The 27,678-nt window shown below is 38.7% G+C and overlaps 1 protein-coding gene across 9 annotated transcripts in view; it reads left to right on the top strand.

Moving 5' to 3' along the window:
- Positions 1–27,678, top strand: part of TJP1 (tight junction protein 1) — a 159,291-nt gene that overhangs the window by 105,133 nt on the left and 26,480 nt on the right. For 8 of the 9 annotated variants that reach the window (XM_088062906.1, XM_088062907.1, XM_088062908.1 and 5 more), the window contains 8 exons: positions 12,402–12,458; positions 17,054–17,178; positions 17,402–17,504; positions 18,906–19,185; positions 19,709–19,812; positions 20,707–20,875; positions 21,234–21,378; positions 27,050–27,186. In XM_088062906.1, coding sequence (XP_087919032.1) covers positions 12,402–12,458; positions 17,054–17,178; positions 17,402–17,504; positions 18,906–19,185; positions 19,709–19,812; positions 20,707–20,875; positions 21,234–21,378; positions 27,050–27,186 — 1,120 coding nt within the window. Of the gene's footprint in view, positions 1–6,213; positions 6,233–12,401; positions 12,459–17,053; positions 17,179–17,401; positions 17,505–18,905; positions 19,186–19,708; positions 19,813–20,706; positions 20,876–21,233; positions 21,379–27,049; positions 27,187–27,678 lie in introns of those variants that run through there. The other variant, XM_088062909.1, reaches the window with a different exon arrangement.

Here is a 27,678-nt window from a genome sequence, read left to right on the forward strand (position 1 = left end):
CTGTTCTTCATGGTATGCATAAGGCAACTTGCTACTAGGAAGTTCTAATCTGGTCAACAATTATTGCTCTTGAACATGTTAGTGAATTCCCTTGTTCCATTCCCCTACTTTGATGTGCAAACAGGATAGAAAGAAATCCCAGCTGCATGTCTGTAGGGTGGGATGGGAAATGATGTGATGGTTGTGTAAATCGGAATACCTGCAGAGGCCAGATTGAAGCCTGTGTACAGCCTCTTGTCCAGTAATTACTGTGCCATTTTTTTCCAGTGACTGTGGCCAGTGTCTGTTCTGCCCTTGCTTCACGAGGGGTGGGAAGGAGACTGGGTGTTGGCTTCTGACTCAGTGAGTGAGAAATAGCTGGGATAATTTTTCAGCCTAGGGTTCATAGGAATTCAGCTATTTGCTGAGTGCGGTAGGGATGCAGTCTACAAAAGAGAAAATCCAACCCCCAAAAAACAAGAACATGGTGTTTCTAAAAAGTGCTTTTCTTAAGTTAGTATGTAGTTTGTATCCAGCTTTTCTGGAGGGGTCTGGTCATGAACAACTGGTATAGTGACAGGCAGTGGTGGGACTGCTGCCAGTAGTAAATCAAAGAGGACAATTGTGGTCAGGGCAGCTGATGGTGCTGGGCAGTGTCTCAGGCCTGCTTTTAGTGCCTCTTGTCCAGTCTTGGCTCCCTGATGGAGCTGGTTTCATTGCTGCTCTTCAAGAACATGATTTATGATTGAAATAAGAAGATGTTTTGGGTGGCAGGGTCATCCTTGCTGCTGTGTCCTTTTAAGGAAAGGGAAGAAAGCGTGGACGTGTCTTACTGGCTCTTCCTGCTTGCTGATTCTTCTGGAGCTGCTGTTATATTCTCTTGTGCTTGTTAGTGGCCTTGGCTCCTAAAGAGAAGGGAATAGACCACTTAAAAAAGGAAAATATTAATAAATTGTAAGGTAGAAAAATGTGTATGTGTTTTGTGCTTGTAAGTCTTTGGTAAAAATGAGGTTTCTTTTGCCTTCTAAAATGAAACATCCACATTTCGCAAATACCTTAATAGCATAGTCAGGATTAAGTGTAAAAAAAAATTCTACTCTAACTGGCTGTGAATAAGCAATTGTGTTACCCATGAAAGCAGCAGAGAGGGTTATCATCAAAGTGTCTGCAGGTATGTTGTTATAGGGGCAGTATTTCTGTGTTCACAGTCAATGAATAACCCACCTGAGAAGTTTCTTGTTTTTATTTTGCTAGCTTCTCTTCTTGGTTGGTCCTTTTTCATCTCAAGAAAGCCATCATCAGTGCCAGACCTGATTCCTTGTTTCAGTTCAGAGTAGCTTTTTGAGTAGAGGAGATCCTCTGTGCTGAGAATGAAAGTAGTCTTAAGCTTTAGGCTGTTCCTGCTCCTTAACTCTTCGTATTGCAGAGTAATGGCTTCGAGGTGCTGTTTTAAGGAGATATTCAATGTACTCCGGTGTACTTGGTCTGACAGCAGACTTTGCTCCAAGTCCCCCTGGCTGCTGTGCCTTGCCTCAACCTCTTCACTTGGTTCACACAACGGAATTGCTTTTCCTTACACCCCATTCACCCCTTTGCACCTCTCTTTGGAAACTGAACCTTCACAATCACTTTGATTTTTCATAGCAGTAGTATAAAGGTATAAGGGATACAAAGGACTGAAGAAAATGAATTGAACAGCTGACTGAACTGTAGGAAGATGCTTCTTGGGATATGAGAGTTCTTCTGCAGGTCTGTGGGCTCCTGAATGCAATGGAACAGCTTAGCTTGAAAAAGCAAAGGACTTTTTCCCCCCATCTCTTCTCCTGCATTTTATTGTTCAGAGTTTAAACACTGGTTTCACTGACTAATACATCTGTGTTTTTTTCATTCTACACCTTCAGCTTATTACCTGGTTTTGAGTTCTGTCAGAGCTATGTTATTCAGTTTTGAGATTGAATGCAAGGGCAATTGTAGCATGCAAATTTTTTTTTTTCTGTAACACCTACTGATAATTAATGTGTTAGCTTTAGAAACAGTTTTTTCAGCAGGAAAATCTTGGAACAGACCAATGTGCATATAAGCAAGGAGAGACTGACACTTCACTACTGTCTCTCAAAGTGTAGTAGATTGTCTACTTAAGCAGATACTTCTTCAAGGTAGGTGTTTTAAAAAATGGGAAAATCCATTTCATGGTGAAGTAATATGAAGGCTAGATACTCCTTTTTGCTGAGGACAAATTAGGTGTTTTTTCCTTTCCACACTTGCCTGATAAGAAGGTTTAGGTATGTTTACCTTGCTGATAGCTGAATAAGCCTTTTGAATGCTGTGGTGATGTTTGTTAGCTCGTCCTCCCAATCCAAGTCTCATATCCATCTCCTGCCAGGGGGGTATGGCTGCTCTAGTTCTCATTCTCTTCTCTCCCAGTGACTTCCTGGACTTGTTTCTCTTCCTCTCTCAATTTACAAGCACTGCATTTGAAAGTAAAACAGAACCCTGCTGTATTCCCTGTAACAGTGCTTTTTAAACCAAACTATTTCTTACCATTGTGTCCTTACTCCAAAGTCACTAACAACTTCTAACACTAACACAAGAAGTTACTCTTTTTCAAGAAGCTGTAAGACTTAACATTATTTACCCTCTCTTCCTTTTTGAACTCCTGTATTTCTATATCCTTGATTTGAGACTTGCTTTCTTTGGATGTGTGAAGTTAATGTGAGCTCAGAGTTGTACTGTGTTCTGAAGATGCTCTAGTGGCCATGTGACTGCTAAAATTGAATCTTCTTAACTGACAGTTACTCAGGTTGAGGGTGGGAAGATGCCATCTGGGTGTGTGGTTGTTCGGGGTAGAGAAGGACACTTTTCCTGAAATTTCTTACTGAGATTGGTTGGTTGAGATTCAGAGAAAGAAATTCTGTACCTACAAGCAGGGCAGGGGTGAAAGTCTTACTGCCCAGTGACATATTTCTTCATACTGAGATTCAAGGGATAAAACATCAGGGAAACAAACTCCCACTCTGCCGATTCTGTTACTACAAAAATAGTTGCAAACTGTTTCCATGAGGCAAAATGTAGTGTGTGTGTGTGTGTGTGTATGTTCAGAACACCTGCATTTCAAATGTTAATTTTATAAGGATTTGGTAAATTAACTGTAGAATGTATAGTTTTGCTGTGGCTATGTCGGCTGTAAAAAGCAAAAACAAAACGAGCAACACCCTCCCCCCCCTTCCCCCCAAATTTTTAAGATAAATTAACCTATGTAGGCCACTCTTTTATTGTTACAATGGAACATGTCAAGGCCTTTATTGTGCACCTGTAACTGGAATTGTAATGCAAGCCTCTTAAACATTTATTCATACTTGTAACCTCTGATCTTGGAAAATCAACCCACCTCTGTCTTGGTGAGATGCTGTTGCCTGTCCTGAGGCACTCATTTGACAGATCTTCAGAGTATAATGATCTAAAATTTATATGGTGCTGTGCTTGGTAACTGGATTATGATTCTCTTGATTAAAAACAAGGTGAGAAGCAGTCTATCTTCAGGTGAAGTGCTTGAATGCTTTGATTGCTGCTCTGATGTCTACATTCATGTTGGTGATTTCTTGGTGGATGTGTCTTTTACTTGTGTGCATTTTGGCTTTGTATTTTTTAAATAAGAAGCCACAGTCAGAGAAGATATATTTAGGCTTACATAAAGCTAATACAGTATCATTTCACTTTCTTTGATACTGATACTGTGTTTTTCTACTCCCCCAAGGGAAAAACCGAACTGGAATAATTCCAGCTGATGTTCTTTATGAGTGATAAAGCACTAATGCCAAGGTGTGTATAAGAGTAGAGGTGGAGGTTGTGTCTGCAGTTGGATGATTTGATTTGCTTTCAGAAATGTGCTGGAAATGTGGCTTACATAGAATCACACAGTAATTAAGGTTGGAAGGGACTCTAGGGATCAGCTAGTCCAAGTCTTATGCTCAAAACAGTTCTCACCAAATCTGATTTATAGAAAAATTGCAGAACAGTGAGCTCAGATCAACACAGCTCAAGAGAGCTCTGGAGATAATCTAGTCTAGCCCCATAGTCAGAGCTAGGGCAGCTACAGGGCTGCCCAGGATCTCATCCAGATCAGTTCTGATCACCTCCAAGGATGATATCCCATGGCCTTCCTGGGCAGTCTGTACCACCATTTGACCACCACTGTGGTTTTAAAACAAACCCCCCAGGTAGGTATTATGTGACTGGAATTTGCTGCTCTGTGCTCTTGCTGTGAAACTGGTCCCAGCTGTGCACACTTCTGAGCTCCACTGGTGCACTTCAGTAGGGTTTATTTTACTTTGGTGGGAGGCTGTAGTTTCCAAACTGTACCAGGAGCAGTTGCTGTCATTGGAGTTGAGATGAACTGGTGGGGATACAGGTAACAATGGCCACATAAGTGTGTGTAACACTTGCACAAGATATGAGGGTGGGGGTATTTTTGACAATGGAAACTATTAGGAGGGCAGTGTGTACTGCCTAAGCTGATTTTATTACGGTAAAATAATTGCTTTTAAATCTCAAGATTTAAACAATTGAAATATTACATGAGTTCCTTGAAGATCTTGGTTTTGAAATGACAAAAGAAAATCTAATTTGTGGTAAATAATGAGAGGATAAATCCTTTCAATTACATGTTAAAATTTATACTCTAAATTAGGAATCTCTAGGTCCTAATAATACTGACCTAGGTCAGTATGGTAGAGAAATTACATAAAGCAAAAGCAAAGTGCAAGTGGTCTGTGCTTCTCTGTGGCAACATCCCTTTCTGGGGGGAGAAATGTGGCTTGCCTCTTTGCTTTTTTAGCCTCTCTTGTTCTGTGTGATTTTGCTATCTTTTGCTAGTGTACTGGCCTGGAGTAGTGACCTGTGAAACACTGCTGCCAGCAGTTTGGAGTTTGTGATCCTATGTGGTTTCACTGCCAGCTGGAAAGCAAAATGGAAAGAAGCAAAACAGACAAGGAACCCAAATTCTGAAGCAAAGTTTTCCCACACCTTAGCCATCAGGACCTAGCAAGCTTTGCTTAGCTGCTGGCTGATACTGTTACCTGGGTGTTTGAGTGGTATTCTTCATCTGAAGTAACTTGACCTGGGATCATTTGAGATGCATCTGTATGCAGGTCTTGCACTCTGGTTTGTTTTGCCTTATTCCTGAGTGTCAGCCTTCTGCCTTTCATGGATAATGTGATTTACTAGGCCTGTGTCATAAACACTTCTATAAATACTCAGATTTAACTGGATCTGTAATCCAGTATTTAATTATTTAACTAAAATGCAGCATCCCTCCAAATTTGTGCATACTGTTCTTGATTAGGGCTTTTTTGGGAGAGAGGTCTAACATTTTTTTGCATTGAGCAGCAGTACCACCAAGCGAAAGGTTTTATGATCCTGTCTGTGATGTGTGAAGCTCAGACTTGAGAGGCCATTCTGGAAAAGTGAGTCATGCTGAACAAGCTGGGTAGTACATGGATGTGGTGAGTTAAATACTGAGCTGCTTTTTTAGCTTGGAGAGAACAGCACCCAGAAGTTGAAGCAAAAATGTCCCTTGTAGAAAAATTTGTCAAGAGAACTAGTGATTAGGGAATGTTTTTAGATACATGCAGTATCTTTATGTTCAAAAGGTAGCCATTAACCTTTGGAATTCTAGATCAGGAGGCACTGGAAATTGTGTTTAGTAAGGTAGTGTCTTGCAGAGTGGATTGTGTTTTTGGAAGCACAGGGAGAATTGAGTGGAATGGTTAAACAGCTACTAGTTATTGTTAAAATGTGTACGTATATATTTAGTCCTAATTTTTCCTTTCAAGGTTGATTTTTATGATGTAAAGATGACTTTTATTGTTCAAACTGTCCATGTATTGTATACTGTTGTAGAGACTTTGTACTTCCAGAGTGATCTAAATCACTCTGTAGCTTCATTTTACTGACATGAAGTGTTGAAAAGTCTGTATTTTTTTAAAACTTGGATTGTGCATTGTTATCTGAAGAGCAGCTTTAATCATGGTTTTCCTCATACAGACTTTTCATGAGGTGGGCTGTTTAATATAGATGAATGTTTGGGAGGAGTGGAACTCTTCACTAGAGCTTGGAACCCAGGATATCAAATGGAAGGGAATTACAATGAGCACTGCTTTACTTTTCAGTGGTTAGTCCATATGCTTCGGAGAATAAGGTTATTATTTCTGTTTCAAGAGATGATCGATGTCACTTCTGTGGATGTACTCAGAAGGTGAGACTAAAGACTGGCTTCTCAGCTTCAGTGATTCTGTGAAGTTTTTTTTTTATACACATCTCTGAAGAGTCATTTAGTGGGTGTTTTCTCCTGCATTTCCCACTGCTATATAAAAGAGATAATAAAATAGACAAACAACATGCATCTGATGCTCTGTGGAAATCCCTAAGTCCTTAGTCTGATCTCTTGAATCTTGTCTCAAAAATATGTTCAGGTCCTTCTCCTTGGAAGGAATGATGATCAGTTGAAAAACTGAAGATACAGGCTGTTTGCAGAGTGTAGAACAGACATAGCAGGGCTGTGGGTGGGAATGTAGCTGTAGCAGTGTGCAGCTTGCTGTGGTGACTCTGCCTTAGTGCTCTCCTCCTCCTGACTGCCTGCACTTGCTCCAGGAGTTGGCTTGCCAGTATTAGAAATACCTCAAGTAACTCTAAGGTTCCCTGTAGAGAGGCTGTGGTGCGTTGTGTATGTTAGACTATGGAAGACAAAGCTCTCCTTTCAGTTGATAAAATCAGTCAGATAATGGGATTCTGACCTCATTGCACTAATTACTGGGGAACAACTGTTAAAAAATGGGTCCCCTGCCTCCAGTCAGCTGAAGGCTTTTATGATAAGACAATTGGAGGGAATCTGTTGGAATTTAAGGTGGCTGTAGTTTAACTAGGCAAGGACAAAGGTGAGTATCTGTAGGAAGTCATCCTGGTCAGTGTTCTAAACAACACTGCTGCATCTGAGTGCTGAAAGATGCTGTATGTAGGGAAATGACCTCTTCATTCCTTGTTCTGGGCTGGCTGAGGAAGATTCTGTTTTCTTTTCTTATACTTCCTCAGGAAGTTGTGTGTTTTGGATATTGACTTTGATCATGTCGTTTTTTTTTAAGTGAATGATAAATATCACCCCCTAGATACATAACAAACTGCAGAAATTCTTATGAGAGTTTCAAATTCTGATTGTTCTGATAAGCAGATTTCAATTTTTAATTCTTGCTCCCACAAGTGCAATCAAAATGTATTGATTCTGCATTTAGCCTTTAGAACTTGAAGTTCAATAACATCCTACTGCTGAACTAGACTTCCCCAAGAATAATGGAAAATTAATTTTAGAAGCTAAACAGAAATGCAGCAAGATAGGTGAGGTGTATGTATGTCTGGTGTGTCATTCTGAAGAGTAACTCTCACTCTAAATATAAAATTATAGATAATACTATCTGTAATATAGTATTATATAGTATATAGAGAGTAAATATAGTATTTTTTCCCTTTTTTGACACAGCCCAATACTAGTTTTTCCTTCTCATTTTTTGTGTCGTGAATAAGAACACTGTCACAGTTGTTATGGTTTTTCCAGAATACACAGGAATGTTTTTTGACATGAGCATTTTATTGTAAGTATGGTATACACGAGACTGCAAGCTTGAAGCAAAGCTGGTGTTCTTTACATGGGTGAGTTTGATCTGACCATTCCCTTCCTGTTGTTTGCTTGCTGTGGATGAAAGAGCTCACAGCTGTCAGACACCTTTCCTCTCCCCACTGTGTTCTGTGGAGAATAGGAGCAATATGCCCCCTGAGGTAGCAGAAGCAGTTGCTTCATTTAATTGTCTGTACGACAGCTGTCAATGCTGATCTGCAAAACCAGGCTGCTAAAGACGCTAAATGCAACTTAGTGCTTCCCACAGGAGGTTCCTCTTGTGTAGTCCAGAGGAAAATCTGTTTTAGATGGATATCTAGATATTACATTCTCTGAAAATGGAATAATCTACTTTACCTTAATGAAGAAGGTATGGAAACAGATGGCAGCTGTAGATATTTAACACTTATATTTCTTTATCAAAATTTACTGTTACATTTTACTAAGAAGTAACATGGTTAAAAACTCATTTGACCTTTTGTCAAAATTTGATCACAATTGAGGAAACAATTCCTTGAAATCAATCTTGTCATTCAGAACACAATTCACTTCCTATGAAAAGAGTTGAGTTAAAAAGGGAACAATAATTCCTCAACTAAATCCCCCTAGACTTGGAAAGAAACATTGGGAAACTATTCTGGCTTGGATTTCAAGAATGTGTAGGAGCTCTGGCTTTAGTCTGAGCTGAGGTGTAGAAATCTAAAAAGTGTTAATCTGCAAGAAACCTGCCCTTGGGAACTTGCATTATTTTAAGGTAGAATACTAATTTCTGTGGCTGTTGTTTGAAGCTTTCCAAATGTGAACTGGAACTGTCTTCTCAAACCTGTGGATGGCTTCCAGTGCTGCTGCTGGCAACAGCTTTTTCGCCTGCAGTGCAGGTAAACTGAGTAATGCTTATTTGCAGCATCACTGAATTGCTCAGTTCAGTAGTAGCCAGTGTTTTGTTAGGTTTTTTTCCTTTGGGATGCTTGAAAGAAAGGCATATGTATGCATGTGCATGCATACCCAGATGTGTATGAGAAGGTAAAAGTTGGATGAAAAAAGGCATGGTATTAAAAAACCCTAAAAAAAACCCAAAACAAAACACCAACCAAAACCAAAAAACAACCCTTGAGAAAAAGGAAAGAAATATGTCGAGAAGGGGAAGAAAAAAAAATGTTGTTTGAAGGACCCTTATAAGCCCACAAAAGGAGCTTTCTGAAAAGATATTTACTTTGAAATATTTCTTTCTTAGGACAATTCCAAAGATGGAGTTGAACCAAATTTGATGTTTCCAAGATTTTGAGCAAATTATACTTCCATATTGATGAATTGCGACGTCATATATGATTCCATCCTTTGAACAGTAATAAATCACCCAACCCACAAACACATACATTTCCCATATACAGAGCTGGGAATACTAATTGTCTCTAAAAAGGTGCTTAGCATGAGCTTAAGGAAACTTTTCACTTTAATAAAGCAAAAGCATAAAATAAATCACTGGTGTAATAATGCCATCATTCTTTCTGTTATTTTTATTCTTAATATATGTGTTTAATTCTGGGCTCCTCAGTACGAGAAAGACAAGGAGCTGCTGGAGAGGGTCTAGCATTGGCCAGATAAGGTATGATAAAGGATCTGGAGCATCTCTTGTGAGGGAAAAACTCAACCGGTTTAGTCTGGAGAAGAGAAGACTGAGAGGGGAATCTCATTTATGTATATAAATAGTCTCCAGGCGGGTGTCAAGAGGATGGTGCCAGATTCTTCAGTGGTGCCCAGTGACAGGCTGAGGAGCAGTGGCCATAAGCTAAAACACAAGAACTTCCACCTCAGCATGAGGAAGAACTTCTTTCCATGGAGGATGGCAGAACACTGGGAGAGCTGCCCAGTGAGGGTGTGGAGTCTCCCTCTCTGGAGACATTCTGAACCCACTGGACACATACCTGTGTCACCTGCTCCAGGTGACCCTGCCTTGGCAAGGCTGTTGGACTGGGTGATATCCAGAAGTCCCTTACAGCCTTAAAAGTTATGTGGTTCTGTGTGATTATGTGTTGTAAAGTCATTGGTAATACAGGAGTTTGCAACATTGTCCATGTGCATTTCAAAGGTATTAAAGGGTCTCTGTTAAATTCTAGACTGGGGCATCTTAGTATTCTCCTATATTCCTAGTTTCTGGGTGTTAGGCTGCATATATTTCTCAGTTCCTGCTGAATCACCTTGACATCCTTTAAATTAGTGCTGGATAGCATGAAAAATAGAACACTTTGAGTACAGCCTAAGAGCAGCATCCCAACAGGGACCTTGGCTCATGGTCCCATGATGATCACAGGCTTATTCTTCTGTCTCAGTTGTCAGTGCTCAGTGGGGTGAGTACCTTCACAGGTCTTCTTCAAACTTCCCTTGGTCTTTTGTGAGTGAATGCAGTTCTTTACAGTTCGGAAACTAACCCAAATAAGCAGGTTTGTGTCAAAGCCAACACTCACCTCAGACTGCCTTTGAACTGTTTTCACTGTTCTTTATTGGACTGTTTGGGCATGCAGAAAGAATGAAAATAACATATTACTTGCTTTGCTGTGTAACTAATGGATATTTGATGTTTCCAAGTCTTGTGCATTTGAAATGGTGTATCAGTAAAATCTAGGGGAGGTGATAGCAGTAGTGTGAGCAAAGAAATGGAGAACAAAGTGGAAAGACTGAGTTTCTGCAGAAAGGAGAAAGGCTTTAAAAAGGACAGCCTCAGTCTGACTGGGCAGTGAGTGCCATGTCCAGGTTTAGAAAGGGTGGTGAGTTTGTGAGGTTGGTTCGGTTTTTTTTACATTTGTCTTGGTTTTTTTGTGAAGAAGTAAGTCTTCTAACAGTTCTCAGAAGCATTTTACATAGAGAATTTCTTTTCTTACTCATGGCTTAGCTGTTATCTTGCCCTGCTGCAACTCTGGGTTTGCCGGTTCTCCGAGACCCAGTGGGAGCAGTGCTGAGCTGGTTAAACTGGGTTTCATCAGTTCGTGCCATATCCAGAGCCACTGGTGTTGTTTGCCCTGTGCACCGAGCTCCAGCAGGGAGGCACAAGGACTCAGAGCCATGGAAATTAGGCACCCTGCAAGCTCAGGCTGTGCTGGCTGCCACGGGGCTGCACCTCCAGAATGCTTCCAGGACAAGCGCAGTAAATGAGCGGGGTTAACTTCTCTTGCTAATTGCAGGTAGAAAAGAGGCAGCCTGTTTCAATTACAATATAAATTACAACTTTTCCAGTCGTTTATTGGATTCCTGTTGCACTTTCTTCTGAACAGGAGCTACTTAGAGCTTTTTTGCTGTAAAAATTTACTTGCAGAGATAAGTCTTCACTTGTTGATGAGATGTTTAGCCTAAGAAGCTCTTGCCAAAACTAAGACAGAATGAGAACATCAGAAATAGGGAAGAAAATCAGTATTCCTTGACCGTTTAGCAAGCAAAACGTTTTGTTTCAAAGCTGGCTTTGTGTGTGTAAATTGTTACTGTTTTAGTATATATTTGGTCTGAGTTTATAAAGCTGGAGAGAAATAATCTAATTCTGAGGTAGAGTTGAATCAATATTTAATGCAAAGGAGCAACAGCACTTTGAAGAGAAGTGAACCCTGAAAGAGAAATGAGCAGTAATGTGGCACATCCTAACCCTTGAAATTCAAGCACAAAATGCAGAGCTTTTTGGCATTTTGAGAAGAACTCGCTTTTTGAATTCAGTTGCAAATTCCAATGTTCTGAAATTAGATTAAGTTTTCAGAGGTATTGTTTCTGAGTGTAAACACTCCTACTGCTGTTCCTTATGATACAGGACTGGATTAAAAGTTCTGAGTACTTTTCGTTGTAGTGACTGAATTACTGTAACTGAAAAAATTGAAAGCAAAGTAGATTTTCAGAAAAATAGCACCACCATGTTGTAGAGATGTTTGTATTCTGATTCTGTTCTTTAATTAGTGGATTGCATGCCTATGGAGGGGGGGCAGGTATAGAGCAAAACATGGGACACTCCCTCTGGAAAGGTAGAAAATGTAGCGGCAGGATGTTCTCTATGCATTTCCTGCTGCCTTCCTGCCATTTTCGGGCCTTGGGTTCTGCTGCATTTTCCTCCCTCATGCTATTTTCTCCTTTCTAAATGTTTGCTTGTCAGGGCACACTAAGTAGTGCTCTTTTAAGCAGAAATGCAGGTATGTCAATATTGTCATAATGTTACTGTTTAATCTAGTAACCTTAGAGAGGACCTTGTTATTTCTGCAGTGCTACTGTTCACCAAAATAATTAGCCTGCACTAAACTGAAGTCCATTAAATGTGACCTGTGTGCATAATACAGTAGCACAGGTACTGTAATCTGTAGCTGAGTGTTCATGAATTAATGCTAATCTGCATGCAGTTAAAACAAGCTAAAGGGGAGTGTAAGTGCAAATGTTAGGATATAAATACAACTGAGTGGACAAGCTACATCTACTGCAATCTTAACAAGCAACCAAGAGAGCCTATATCACAAATGCTGCTTGTAGTCCTGCTCTTGAAACTTCTTTATAACTTCAAACTCTGTAATCTATTTTGCCTGTTCTTCCCCCCCCCGCTCCCTTCAAGAGGAGCACAGGAAGTTCAGCTGTGACATATAAAGGCAGGAAATGTGTAATGAATGAGCCAGGCCAACTCCTTCTGTAGCTATTCTATATGAATATTAATGTTACTTTTGAATGTAAGTTTCTGTTTGTGGTATTATACAACTATTCAAAGTGAAGTCTAATCTTTGGGGTTTTTTTTCCTCCTTAGAGCACAACAATGGAAGAAACAGCTATATGGGAACAACACACAGTGACTCTTCACAGGGTGAGTTCATACAATTGGCTGTGTGTGCCTAGCGCAGGATACTGGTAGTTTTTGAAAACAATAGGAAAAAGCCAGATGTCAGGAAGTAAAAGGAAAGGAAACTGTCATATTCCCTTGTTTAAATTTAGAAGTAGTGTAAAAGCTCCATGTGATAGCTCTATTTGTTTGTTGGACTTCAGAGATAAGCCTGCCTATGATTAACCACGCTAGAAACAAAGCTTTAGATTACATCTGTACCTAACTGAAGGGAGGTAGAAATCTGTGTTCATTCATGGTAGGGCTGTAACTATGCTTGAAAGTTTTAAAACTTTATTTTCAGGGACATAAAACAATGTAATTGCATATAAATAAATGTATTCAAAACTGCCTTATTTGCTTGCTGCTTTCTCAAACCACTGGCTGAAAGCAGAGATTCTGGGTGGTCAGAATGTGTACCCTGCACAAAGGAGTGCGTGCTGGGAACCAGTGAATAGAAAGACCGCTTTTGCATTTAGACTCCTCTTGTTTGAGTTGCTCCTAAATTGAGTTCTGATGTAGCTATCATGAAGCTGTACAAGAGAGTCAGTAAGGAATTAATTGCTTAGGAAAAGTCAGAGTGTGATGCCATTTCTGGCAGCAGATTAGTATTAAAGCAGCCATGGGAACATGGTCCAAATAGCTGCATTCATCCCAAAAACAGGGAGATGTGGAAGTGTTGTCTCAAGGGAGCAAGTTATACAATTTGCCTTCAGTTCATCATAGAATAAAGGCGTTTTAAAATTGTAGCATTGATGGGATGAATGGACCTTGGACAAAAATGCCCATGTGTCGGTCAGCTGGTCAGATAAAATGTTAATTCTCTGTCAGATCTGTTAACTGTTGATTCTAAAGGCTTTAATGTTGTTGATTCAAAGTAACTGTTCAGGTAGGTGCCCTTTTGTGAACACTCAGTTTGACCAGAAGGCTGACAAAGTATCCCATCTCTGTCTGCAGCCACACGATGAAAGGGAAGTATAAGTAAAAATTACAATGTGTAGTGATGTTTATCTAATTTATCTAATATCTAATATTCTTAATATTAGATATTTTTAAGTCAACAAGTTTTTGAGCAAGAAGTGTTATTTCTATATATAATTAACTGCCCTTTATATTTTCATCTTGAAACTGTCCAGTCATCCCTGTAGTCTCTGTAAACTTCAAGTTTTTTACTTATATTCCTGATTAAATAAGTACTGCTTTAGTCAAACAAAAAATGCCATAGTAATATAAGGTTGGCTCGTAGGCTTGGTGATAGCTCACTTTCCCTTGGCACCTTTTCCTGGTCAATCGGAGCAGTAATTTCAGTGACACCAGAAGTGAGATGTTTAGTCCATGCACAAAGAAATAATGAAATGCTGTTACTTATATGGTGTTCTGTTGAACAAAATTTTAAATAATTGGAAGGAACCAGAGATCTCATTTTTGGTTGGACTTGCAGCATAGTCAGAGGTTCTTTTATAGCATGATGTGAAAGTATAAGTGTAATTATAATTTCAGTTATGATCTTTTATGTGCCAAAATTCTGCCAACTCTTCTGGTATGACTGTTTTGTTACCTGATTAAGTAGCTCTTACTTAGGTGTTGAAAGCTGATGATACGTACTGTTAATAACTTCAATAGCATTAATTTAGTCAGTTAAAAACAGTTATTTCCATCTGCCAGATAACAAAACCAAACCCCTTGTGCTAATATGAAACAAATATGTGGTTAGAATTACCCTTAACACTGGGAAGAGGGTTTACTGCTGAACTCCAGCACTACTGTCAAAAGACTCATTAGAAAGTTTTCTGAGAAGTAGAGGCTAGAATTTCTCACCAAGAGGTTTTGTTGCCTTTCTTTACCACCCTTCCAGCTTCCTGGACTGGACTTCTACTTAACTCTTAAGAGACTGCTACTTAACTCTTAATTGTGAGTTAAGCTTAACGGTCTCAAACTCAGTTAAAGCTGATCAGGTAGCTACAGTTACCTTTTATTGAGCGATCTTCTGATACTTAATTGCAAAGTACTTGAGGGAGGAATCATGCACTTTGTTTATCACCTGGGTTTGTTTCCTACTTAGTTCCTACTGGAACTAAGCTCTGTGGGAGATGTGTGTCCTTCCCCCAAAACACAGAAACCAGGTATGTACCTACCTTTTTGACTGTCCCACACTGCATTACTGTGAGAAAGTTGAATAGTACAGCTCTTTTTTTTGTGTTTTTTCTGCAACATCTGAATACTTTTTGTTGTAGTGGCTGAATTACTGTTATGACTGAGTGACAGGTGAAGTTCTGATACAAGGATATTTTTTTAAAATGCTGTTTTACTTAAAACATATAATAATAAAACATATGTATAATCTGTATACGATTACTACGTATACTGAATACTATGATCTGTAGTGATCGACATCTTGCTATTTCCAGACATGTCTAGGAGCTAGGCTCAGTTTTCAGAGAGCAGTTCTGATAATCAGTTGTCTCTCAAGATGATGGTAGGCAGCAGGATAAAATGGAAAGTAGGTAGGCTGTTTTTTACTGGAAGGTTTTTTGTGACCTTTTAAATTTTCAGAAGAATTTAGGATTTCATTCTTGACTTTGGAATGTTTCTGAAGACCTTGATTTATCTTATTAGAAACTCTGTATCTGACTCGTAGGGCCTTTTAAGTGTTGTCTGTATATGAGACTGCATTGTTTCAGGGCTTCCGGAAGAGAGCATTAAAATATGAAACGTAGTCATCACCATACTGGTGATTTGATTTGCATATACACTTTTAAAACGTAGTATGGCAAGCAGCAAGATAAGATTTGCAGTGAGTTTCTGCCCCCCTTAGCTTGATTTTTGTATTTCTTACCATGAGTGGAGAATTTAAAAAATATTTTTATTTATGGTGAATGAAAGATAGAGAATATTTAAATTAAATTTGACATAAATGTCTTTGGTATTGTCTCTTTTCTCCCCTTCCTTCCCCACCCAAATACGGTGCAAACTAAGTTATGGTTGTTAAAATAATGGAAAACTAAAAGCAGGAGTGTCATGAGAGGGGAAATATTATGTTTTGATAGGGGTTTTAGTGATGTTTTTGTGTAGGCTATTATATATTCTCTTTGACTTGAAAAAATAAAACTGAAAAAGCCCCTCAGCTCTGGTCACGAATAGACATTTGAGATCCTCCTTCATGGCACCAAGTTTCACTTAATTCTTGCATCCCAGCCATGATTTCTGGTTGATCTGTCTGGGAGGTATTTTGAAAAGAAGTCCATTCATCCTCTAATGAATTAAAATGGATATAAAAGAAGCAGTAAGGTGTGCCTTTTCCTAGTCCCCCACACTTAGACCGACTTCCTTCCTGGCAACAGCATGGACCAACTACTCAACTCCATTTCTGAACACGGAATCTCCAAATCTGTATTTTAATGCTGTTCCTATTCACTCCTCACAGGCAAAACTGAAACATCTTTTTATAACCTCTGTTTTGGGAGGAAATAGGAAACAAGTAGGTTTTGGGCAGTAATTGATGTCCAAAAAACTGAATGTCATGTGTCTTGCAGCCAGATGCAGACTGCCATGTTGCCTCTGCTGTCACTCTTGGGTTATGAAACTCTCTGCTAAAGCTGGGTCATGTTTGTTAAAAAGTCTGGAAAAGAGAAAGTGAAGTCTGCCAGCACAAAGCATGTGCTCTCTGAAATAGAGGAGTGAGATTGACCCAAACCTGATCTTTTCCATCCAGTGACTGCATTTTGCATAGTTGAAAATTGCAGAATAAATTCTTGAGTAAAAGACAGCATTTAAATAGTAATATCCTCAAAATGTTTTCTGGGCAGTGATGAAAGAGCTAGATGGTTTGCAGATCAGTTATATTTAGAAAGCTTATATCCCACCCTCGCTGCTTCCAGGCAGAAATGTAAGCATCATTGTTGTATCTTGAAATATCTAACAGGAATAACTTTTCAGAGGCATTGACCTTGCTGTAGTGGCAGGTCACCCTAGAGGGAAAAGATTGAAGCAAATTACTTTTGTTAAGATGCAGATGATTTGCAAGTGCTGACAAGGTTTTGATGTATTTAATGGTACAAGTGATTTTGGTATTATTTGTAAGAACTGAGCCTGCAGTCATACTACTGTGTGCAGCAATCCTGTCAGTTCCTGAGCAAAGTGAGGTCGAGTTGGGTAAATACCATCATGGGAAAACTCAAAAAAAGTGTTGCAGGAAATGATACAAGGGTTTGAGTTAGAGTTGCAGCTCAGTGGAATGGTTGTGTTTATTGTGCTTATTGCGCTTATTGCTTTGTTGTGCTTACTGAAGACTGAGGTCTTGCTGATGACCACCTGAGATCTAGGCCATCATAATCCAAATGAGAACTCTAGTCTCTTGGACGAGACTGAGTAGTTACTCCAAAAACCTCTGCCTTCTGAAAGTGTTTATTTTTAATCTATCCCCTGTTACTGGATTGCATAGCATTGATTGGTTCATTGATCCTGCTTTTCTTTCAAAAACTTGTATTCATCTCATGGGACCTTTTTGTGTTTGGCATGGGAATGCAAATTGTGACCATTAGATATTGGAAAGTAAAAATATTTCTTTTGTTACATTCTAGGCCCCTGGATTTGGATTTGGTATTGCAATATCTGGAGGAAGAGATAATCCTCACTTTCAGAGTGGTGAGACATCAATAGTTATTTCTGATGTGCTGAAAGGAGGCCCAGCAGAAGGACTGCTACAGTAAGTGCCAAACTATACCTGGGTTCTGATTCAGGGGCATTCATTCATCTTTGTCCGTAGTAGCTTAACCTCCTGATTGCTTTGGGCTCAAGTTGTCTGTCTGTAACTGTTGGTGTAGTAGGTTTGTAATACAGGCACTTTGCTCTATAGGGGCACTTATTCACCAATATTTTCTTCTTGGCATAAGGTATTTATACTGTACATTGTGATGTTTTTCATGTAGAGAAAATGACCGTGTTGCAATGGTTAATGGAGTTTCAATGGATAATGTCGAGCATGCATTTGCTGTTCAGCAGCTGAGGAAAAGTGGGAAGAATGCCAAAATTGTAAGTGAATGTCTTGAAGATTTAAAGTTCCATCATTATGGAATAAAAGTACAATAATGTAATGTCTGCTATAAAATATGGGCATGATGCAAGGTACTTGAATAACACCTGTGTGATGTTTCAGGTTTAAGTGATAATCATGGCATGTTTATCAAGTGGATCACTCAGAATGTTTTTTGAAATGTGAATGATGATGATTGCATAGTGTAGCATGGGATAATTCAGACTCCTTTTCTTTATGGTAAAGTTCTTCTCAGATTGCCAAATTGTGGCAAGTCAGCTTTGTTGGATGCACTTTTACTGAGTTTTTCAAAGGCTGGCGTATGCTAAAGGACAAGCTGTTCAGGCACTAACACAGTTCTTTTTGTGTTCAGTAAACAGTTTGCCAAAATAAAGTATAATTAACTTAATTCCTATAATTTTGTAGGCTTATTCTAAGTGGTTGGTATTTGAACTTTTGCAGAACAGAACAGGTCATCACCAAAGGGTAATCCAGCTTTCTGTAGAAGTTTGGGGGTTATGTTACAGAAAAATAGCACCAAAAATGCACAATGTTTAGAAGTTTCTTAATGAAAACAGACTTCTGGGGCTTGTAGAAAAGCTTTTCTGCTGACAGATTTTTAGTGCATTTGTGTGCTTTAATGCAGTTGCAAAAAAAGTGTAATGTTCCGCGTTTGTAGATTTGACAGCAGTTCTTCAAAGCTTACAGAAAGCAATGTGTGGCAAGCTGTGCAGGGCTTTCAGTGTGTTAAATATTTGGTGTGTAGATCTATATTTTTTAAAAAAGTAATTAATGAAAACTTTATGGTAGGACTTGGTTTGGTTCTGTAATGCATAGCAAGGAAATCTCTGAGCAAGGCCTGGCTCATATTGTGGAACCAGCTAAGTTGTACAAACCAACTTTGAATTTCCAGAATGACTGCTCCCCTTCCTGTGTCTTGCATAAACATTTCTTTGGAAGACTGGGAGACTTCAAAGTTGAGGAGAATTACTGTCAAGAGCATACTGAGTATACACTAGATTACATGTTAGCAAAGAAAGGGTTTTAGCAGTGCCAGTAACTGATTTTGTGGTTTTAAGCAAAGAGGGCATTCAAGACAGAAGACATTCTGAAGACAGAATATTGTGTTGTGCTACAAAGTCTATTGATTTTTACCCTTTTGCCACTTGTACGAAAACATTGAAAAAGACTAAAATAACTGTAAAAACAGGTTTCTAATAATCTGTATTTATTGGTCTCGTGTATTAATTTGATCTAATTTTATAATGCAGATGCAACCATTCAGAGCATCCACAAATGCATCTGCATGTTTTGAATGCTGGGATTAGCTTGGCTTCTGACGTTTAGTAGCACCATTAGCATTACACAGCCAGAGGCTGATATCTGCTGTTGGGTTGTAGACTATCCGAAGGATGAAGAAAATTCAGATTCCAGTGACTCGACCAGACCCTGATCCAGTGTCTGAAAACGAGGATGACAGCTACGATGAGGAAATCCGGGATCCAAGGAGCAGCCGTGGTGGTCCCAGTGCCAGCAGGAGGCACGAGAAGAGCTGGGTCAGAGATCGCAGTGCGAGCAGGGAGAGGAGCTTGTCTCCGAGGTCAGACAGGAGGTCTGTCACCTCCAGCCAGCCTGCAAAGCCCACCAAAGTCACTCTGGTAAAATCCAGGAAAAATGAAGGTAACTTGTGTGTACATCTCTTGCTAAAACTTTTGCTGGTGTTTAAAGGCCAGCTGCTTCACTCGGTGTTGGGTTAAAGGCTGTGTGGGCCGAATGAACTGTGCTGTTTCCAGTTTTCCCATTTTACCAGTAGCTGGCTCAAAACTTATACAGTGCTATTGTATTTCATATTCCAAAATCTGTGTGCTTAGTTAAGGGTAAAGTATTATATAGTGTAAACAAATCCCAACTGCAGCCAACATCTGGTAGTCAGCAGCTACATACCTACACTTTAGCTGAGTCTTCAGTGGGTGTCTTGTTTGGAAGAGGGAAATTTGTAGATAGCATCTAAGGGAAGCTGTTGAACAGCAGTTCTGATTATAGGCAATGTTAGAAAAAGATTGATATAATGGTGAAGCTATAACATATTCTGCTACAGCTCTTTGTGTTGCCTGTGTAAATACTGTATAAAGCAGTCTGTGAATCTCCAGATACCTCCCTCCTTTCTACTCTAACTTCATCAGTTTTCTCTTTTATTATACAGAGTATGGTCTGCGGTTGGCAAGTCACATATTTGTGAAAGAAATATCACAGGATAGCCTGGCAGCAAGAGATGGCAATATCCAGGAAGGAGATGTTGTACTGAAGGTACAGTATATGGTGGTGGTGGTTGTTCAAAGGCAAAACTCACTGATACAACTCTGCCTAGAACTGGCAGTAACATGATTGAACAAAGAACAAAGATCAGTAACATGATTATAGTTAATAGAAGGTGTGTCACTTTTCATTACCAAGATCAAGTTTAATATGAATCTACTTCCCTAAGGAAAGGAAAACTACGACATCTTTTTGGTATTGTTCCTTAAGTGTTTGTTATTCAGACAAGTAATGCCCACTGTAAATACATTATAAAGATTATTTGAAAAAGTATGAAGCTTTACTTAGTTATAAGTAAAATGTTGTGGAACATTAATACTTGCCTTCAGGTAATTTTTTTTGTTTGGTTGGGGTTTTTTTTACAAATAAATATATCCAGGGGTTAATTTTTTATGCCCCACCCCCAGCAGTATCCAAGGCAAGTGGATGGGGCTTTAAGCATCCTGGTCTAGTGGGAGGTGTCCCTGCCCATAGCAAGGTGGTTGGAACTGGATGGTCTTTGAGGTCCTTTCCAAATGAGGTCATTCGATGATTTTTTAATTTATACTAACAATTTTTGTTTCAAGGTAATGCTGTGAATGTGTTGGTGCAAATAAATGGACCATTCTTAGCTCAGTTGTGTATAGCAGTGCTGGTTCAAAAAACATAACTAATCTTTTACAAGTTTTCTATTAGTGCTAGAAGCTTTGACTTTGAAAACTGAAAATAATTTTCTTTATTATGCAATATTTTGGATGAGCCTAATGGTCTTCCATTGTGTTATGGTAATTTGATTTTTTAACTATTTCTAAATATCATCAGACAGAACACCATTCTTTATGCTGGAGATTCATTGGGGTTTTTTTATTAAGTTTATATCTGTTCTTTTCTCCTGCTCTATTCCAGATAAATGGCACAGTGACAGAAAATATGTCCTTAGCAGATGCCAAAACATTAATAGAAAGGTCAAAAGGCAAATTGAAGATGGTTGTTCAGCGAGATGAACGAGCCACACTGTTGAATGTCCCTGATCTTTCTGACAGTATTCATTCTGCTAATGCTTCAGAAAGAGATGGTGAGTATAAAAAACTTGATTTCTAAAGAGGAAAAAACTCCCTGTGTTGTCAAGATGAGGAATACCTAAGTGGGATGAGAGGGTGGGAAGGAGAAGAGTTAGGAGTAAGATTGTAATGTGGGTAAATTTTTGTTTGAATGTGATTGAAATCCACACCTTCAAAAACTGTAAAGAAAAAGACACAGTCCCTATTCTTGTGGCTGTTCTTTCAGGAATATTAAATTTGATTTTTGTGTAATAATAAGCATAGATTTAACATCTTCATAAAAATTCTCTGCAAAAGCTTATTCCCATTTAAGCAGGTCATGCCACCATTTAAATTACAGTCATTTCATGAAAAACAACTTTTATTTAACAGACATTTCAGAAATTCAGTCGCTGGCATCAGATCATTCCAACCGATCACATGACAGGCCCCGCCGCAGTCGTTCACGATCTCCTGACCAGAGGTCAGAGCCTTCAGACCATTCCAGACATTCTCCACAGCAGCCCAGCAACGGCAGGTGATGGCAGCGTTGTATTATTTTTAAATCAACTATTTAATGTAACATATAAGTTGTAGGAGTGCTTGGATTTAAATGGTGTAACAAATGTGAAGCAGAGCCATGGAGGCAGTAATATGACATTCTTTGTCTCAAGAGATGCAGATAATAATGATCCAAATACTTTAGACTTGAGGAGAAACCAAACCTTTATTTATTGTTACATCTTTTTTAAACATAATCATAGAGCATGGTTGTATGAATGACAATGTAAGTTTGATAGCAATATGTGTTACTGAATAATGTGTAGTTGCATTTTGGTTTTGGAAAGCAGTTAGCTGTGAGGAGATTTGAGATGACCTGTAGCACAGTTCCTGTTGCATGTTCAGTCTGGGTATACTTCTTGATATTTTGCTTTCTTTAGGCATAGGCATTATGTCTCTGAATACATTTAATTCCTACAGAATGAGGTGTATTGCACAGCAGATTTAACTTTTGCACTCTACATTTTAATATTTGAACTTGGTAAAAGAGCATTGATCATAATTCTTCAATATGTGAGTTTTAATTTTATATGAATTCAGAGACAAGTAATGTACTGTATGGTTTAGAATTTTTTCTTCTGCCATATGAAACTTTAGTCCTGAATTACAAATCTGCCCAGTTTTGCATTTCCACGGTCTGAAAATAGACATTCTAATTTCTTGAAATAGCGTTTCAGTGTTGGATTTCAAATTCTACTAAATGTTTGAAAAAGAAAAGTTTCTCTTGTGACTGCTCATAATATGATAGAACAGTAATTACAATTGATCTGTGCAAATTCCAGATTCAGAGCCTCTATCTGAAGGTTTTTAGATTCTGTTTAAAAACTCTGAAAAAACAACTTGCAACTGGCCATTTCATTAAAGATATGCCTGATTGCTTATTAATAAAATTGGCTTGCCCAAGGGGAAAATAACAGACCTTCAAGGCTCTTAGAGGCTTTTAAAGGTCAATACAGCTGCAGAAGAGGTTGTACCTGCATGTACACCTGCTTGGGGTTATGGGTTACAGATATTTTTGCTTCTCTTTCGTGTACATTGTTCAGAGGGACCACAAAGCATGAAAGCTTGTTTTCAAGCAGGAGCTGCATTCACGGAAAAAACTTAAAAGCAGGGTCCCAGAGGCAGGATTTTGATTGTGAAGGTTGTGAGATCTGTTATATTTCAAAACTGTATGTCTTGACATGCATTTCTAGTGCAGTCTGATAGGGCTTGCTGGAGGGAGGAGCAAAAAAAGAAAATCTATCAGAACTGTGACTGACTTAGCTTAGTGTTAGTGCTTTCCTGTCCTACTGCAGTGGTTTAGGTAGATGGTCACTTCCTGTAGACCAAACTGTTGGAAGAATCAAATCCTCCCTGAGAGAGAACTTTGAAGTTATCTCAACTCTGAATGCATCCGTTATATCTTCTTTATGAGCAAGAGCTACTTTGGCATGGCTTGACTTCCTGTGCAACATGTCCCTTTCAAGATCAGAAAATCTGGGCCCTGAGCCATGTAAAGAAAAACATGTTGAGAGCAACTTCTCTTTGTAATGGTTGTTTGTGTAAGTTTAAATCTACTGTAAGATCAAATTTGTTGTTAACTACTTATTCTTTTTTGAGTTTGGTGGAAAATCTGGAGGAAGAAAAAGGCTTGAGAAAGGGCTGAGGAAAAAATGTGCAAAAAGTCTTCCAGCTAAGCTCAAGGAGGATGTTAAAAATGTATTGATGATAATGAGTCTTTATTTAGATACTGTTCTGCCAAGTGTTTGTATGTTAATGAGGAGGGAAGTTCCAGGGGAATCCTCTTAGTCCTTTCATACAAGCTTAAGTACAGACTGACATTTCTGCCTGTGCACCAGAGTACAGAAATCTGCTAACAGAGCTGCCTTAGTATTGCTTTGGGGTCTGGCAGGGTCTTCAATGCTGTCCAATGTTCAGTGTTTCAGTATTCCTCACTGGGATGTGCATCATGCTGCTTGCAGTGTTCCTGGATATAGGGTTTCCATAAGAATTGGTGTTTGATTATTCTGTCAAAGCATTAAATAGAGCTTTAGTTTTCTTTAGTCTATAGAAAGTTCGTAGATGTCTCTTGAACAGTCTTCTAAAAACTCAAATTCTAAAGCATTTTTCCTAGTAACAGAAAGGGCTAATTGTGCTTTCTATATAACCTATGAAGAGTTGTACTTAAAATGTTAGAATGAGCAAAGTCTCTGCACCTAAGCTGGAGAGTACCTCAGGACAAGTTTCACACATCCATCCTTAGCTATCTGGTCTTACTGCTGGCACTAAGAAGCTGCTGAGCTGGGTAAGCTTTTGGTGTGACCCATCCTAAAGACTGGCATTTAAAGCCAGGTGCTGCCAAACCTGCCAGATGGTATCTCTGGGCTGCCCTTTACTAATTGAATGAACCCCTGCTTAGGAACTCTGTCTCCTATGCTGACTTCCTCACACTGGTATTGGAATAGCAAGAACATCCTCTGATGTGTTTAACACTTTAACCTCAGCAAGAAAGATGTGGTAGTTTGAAGAAATCACTGTGGAGATCATCATTATTTGTGGGAGGATGAGGCTGACTACTATAATACCATTGTCAATTTATATGTAGCACAAGAGATTGGTTATTGTGTCCATTTTCAAAACAAGCTGAAAAATTAGAATGTAAGATAAAAATCAGCTCTATTTTGAATGTCTTTAGGAAGGTGCTATTTTGCTCTTACCATTCTTATGCTAAAGGGTTTGAGATATGCTAAAAATACATTTTGAAAGATCCTGCATGTTCATATTTTCCATAATTTTCTGTAGAGACAAACATTGTGTGTTGCAGGTCATCTCTTATTCTGCAGTAATAGCACTAACATGTCACTGATTGTATTTTGTAATTTAAAATTGTTTCTGTTAAACACACTTTGAAAAAGTGTCAGGGAGAGGAAGTGAGGTAAAGGGGGCCCTGACACGGCACAGATGTTAAACAATAGTGTCACAGTGCACACAGTGAACAACACTTCTGTCTCTTGGGAAGTGCAGCTGTCAGTTTTTAACAAGTTTCCCTCACCTAGAACCAGTGGTGGCATCAAGTTGTTTCCTTTATCATCCTGTAATGTGTAATATTCAGAGCTTACTGGACAGTTTAAGCAGAGTCAAGGAAAAAAAAATCTACTCCCTTGCTTTTCTAGTGTTTCTTTTTTGTTCTATCAGCTTTTTCTCATTTAAACTTTCACGTCTTAGGTAGAGTAGACCTGACCTTTTGCAGGCTTTTAAGTTGGCAGGGTCTATTTGCCTGCACACATAGCAGCAGCCCAGGAGCCTGTTGCTTCAGATACTCACCTGACTATTTTGTGCTGTGTCCTCAGTGTCTGTATTTTAGTTATTGTTCTTGAGAGCTTCCACACTTGCATTCTCTTGATTTGTGCAGGAATCAAGGCAGCATAAAATTGCGCTGGGTTTAGACTGTGTAGAGGAAATGTAAAATGAATTTTGTCTTTGTGTAGTAACTATAGTATTTTTTTGCCTTATTTTTTAGAGCAAAACAGATATTCTTGCTTAGGAATAATGCTCCTTTCAAATATTAGGAGATGCTTGGAAACAGGTAGAGAGGCCTCATGGGGAAATGTATCTTATTAACTAGTGCTCATTATCCAGAAATCTCTGGGGAATGGAATTGCTTGCAGCTTACAACACTACAGAACTTTTTTTTTGTTTTAAGGACACCTATCATGCATTTAAATAGCTAAATATATGTATCTGTTTTTAACAAGCCGGGAACTATTTTCAAGGGAACGACCAGTCCAGTCATGTTTTAGTCTGATACTGTCTAGCTTTATGCACCTAAACTGGAAATTCCAAAGAGGAATAGGAAAACATCTATCTGTGATGTTTGGGAATGAAGTAGAAGGATAAATGCTTGCTGTTCACTTTCTTACACATAGTGGTTTTAGCATCCTTTTAATTAGCTGTGGGAGTCTCCAAAAGGGACTTTATCTGGATCAAAAGAGGCATAAAGAGGGATTTTAAAAATTAAACTACTGTGCTTGTTTTTATCAATGACTTAAAATAAGATGATTGTTTATAATGCAAAAGTGCTTCTCTTCACAGTTTGTTGTGGTGACTGGAGTACTTTTCTGTATTCTGTTCGGCTGCCTTTGGGCACATGGTTTTAAAACTGGCAGAGGAATGCACTGAGAAGTTGTAGTAGGTCTTGACTGAATAGCTAAGCTTTGTTTCTTATATATCAAAACTTTGTTTTGCTTCAGGAAAGCACATTCTATTTGTGTTCTGATTTTTGTGATTTCTTTTATTCTTTACTATATGTCTTGGATGAGAAGACTTGCTGGGATCTGTTTTCTGAAGTGATATTTCCATTTCTTGGAGCATTATTTCTGATTAGGATTTTAACAATCTTAACCCCGATGATGGGAATTTGATCCATTTGTGCTTTATGGGCAGTGATGCTCATTATTGCCCAGTAGCACCACCTAGCTGTTGGTAGAGCAGAACTTCTCTCTTTTTTCCCTCCAGTACAGATCTCTCCTTTATGAGAGCAAATGGGCTTGCATCTACTGACCAAGCCCTTGTTATCCTTGAGAAAATACCTTTTTCCCCACTTTTGGCAAGTCAGTCTGGTGTTATATGAAAGGTTGCTATTTGTGTCTGTCATATTTCAAATATTCAAATAGTTAATATATATTAAATCCTTGCTTATTTGCCAACTCCCAGGAAGAAAACTTTATTTTTCTAGCTCATTATTAATATTCATCTGTTCCAACCCTATTAAATTATTCAGTGTTCATCAGATAGCAGCATAGTGGTTAACATTTCAACATGCAGCACATGTTCAGTTCTGTTGTGGTACAACTGGTAGCTCTATCTCAATACAACAATATAAGAATACCTGACTTTTTGAGCTCAAGGAATAGAAGTTACCTTCTGTAGAATTTTCCTTGCTTTCATCATTTGAAAACAAGAAGTTACTTTAATTGTCCTAAATTACTTCACTCAAATTTGCACTCAAAGTGTGCATAAGAAATGCATAAGAAGCAACAAATTGTCTTTTGACTAAAATGTGAGGGTGAGAAGCACTCCCCTGTTGTCAAAGCTGTGGATTGAAGGCCTTATCTCTGAGGAGATGAGAAATGAGGAACATATTTCTGCGGGCCTTGGCAGGACTTTGCAAAGATAAAAAGTGCCACACCAGCAGCACTTGTGTTTCAGGACAGCTGACAAAGGAGCAGATAATTTAGCTTGGTCACAGCAAAACCTAAGAACTAAGTCTAAAAATCCATTATTTCTATAGGAAGGGGTGAGGAAAAGAACATTGTAGTGGATTTTCTTCCTTTCTTCCCTTTGCTTCTCTATTCCTTATATATCTATCAATATACAGCAGGTGTGTGTGACTTGTGTTTGAAGCAGAGAGGAGTCTGTGTCTGCTGCTCTCTAAACTGCCATACCTAGGGAACTCCTTTGTGAATGTGCTATTGGGGACAGAACACGAGAATTTATAAATGGTAAAAACTGTTAATAATGTGATAGTCTGAGAACAAAACCTTCCTCAATAGTAATGGTGATAGCTTACCCTAAACTTGATGAATGAAAGTATTTATCCTTTAGTCTTAATAGACTGAGATCATAGAAGCAGTTCTGTATGCAGAGTGGAATTTTTTTCTCTAATATAGTCATCGAAGCAGAGAAGATGAGAGAATAACTAAACCAGGAGCTGTCTCTACACCTGTAAAGAATGCAGATGATATTTCTAAAACTGTGGAAGAGGTGACAGTTGAAAGAACTGAAAAACAAACTCCACCACTCCCAGGTAAAAATATTAAAATATATTAATTGTGCATGTCATTAAGAATGGATGACCAGTAAAGACTTAATGCTCTTGCATATTTGTGGAATTACTTTCAAGTCTTAAAACAAACCAAGTCCTAATTATTTTTATTTTTGAATACAAATAGTCTTTGTAACCATAATCCCATTTATATCTTAAGAGTTTTGGTCCTGAAAACCTAAGTTGTGGGGTCTGTCTTTATATGGGAGTCAGATTTCCATGCTTAGGATTGTAGTTGTAAGTGACGGTTGTAGTTTTGTACTGATTTCTCAGGCAAGGTTAAAATTCATCATTTCTGAGTGTTCAATAGTGAATGTGTTCTTATAGGTTACTGTAGCAGTCTGTAACAATGATGTAATTAAGCCTGTTTAGAGCTACTGTTCCCAAGATACAACTCAAAACACTCCCAAATGCTTTGTTCATGTAGCACTTAACTACAGTCATGGACCAAGAAGGGAGCTTAACAAATGCAGT

Source organism: Pseudopodoces humilis, chromosome 16 (genome assembly GCF_049639895.1).
Source record: "Pseudopodoces humilis isolate 2021_Gansu_Grassland_sample_001 chromosome 16, ASM4963989v1, whole genome shotgun sequence".
Classification (NCBI taxonomy): Eukaryota; Metazoa; Chordata; class Aves; order Passeriformes; family Paridae; genus Pseudopodoces; species Pseudopodoces humilis.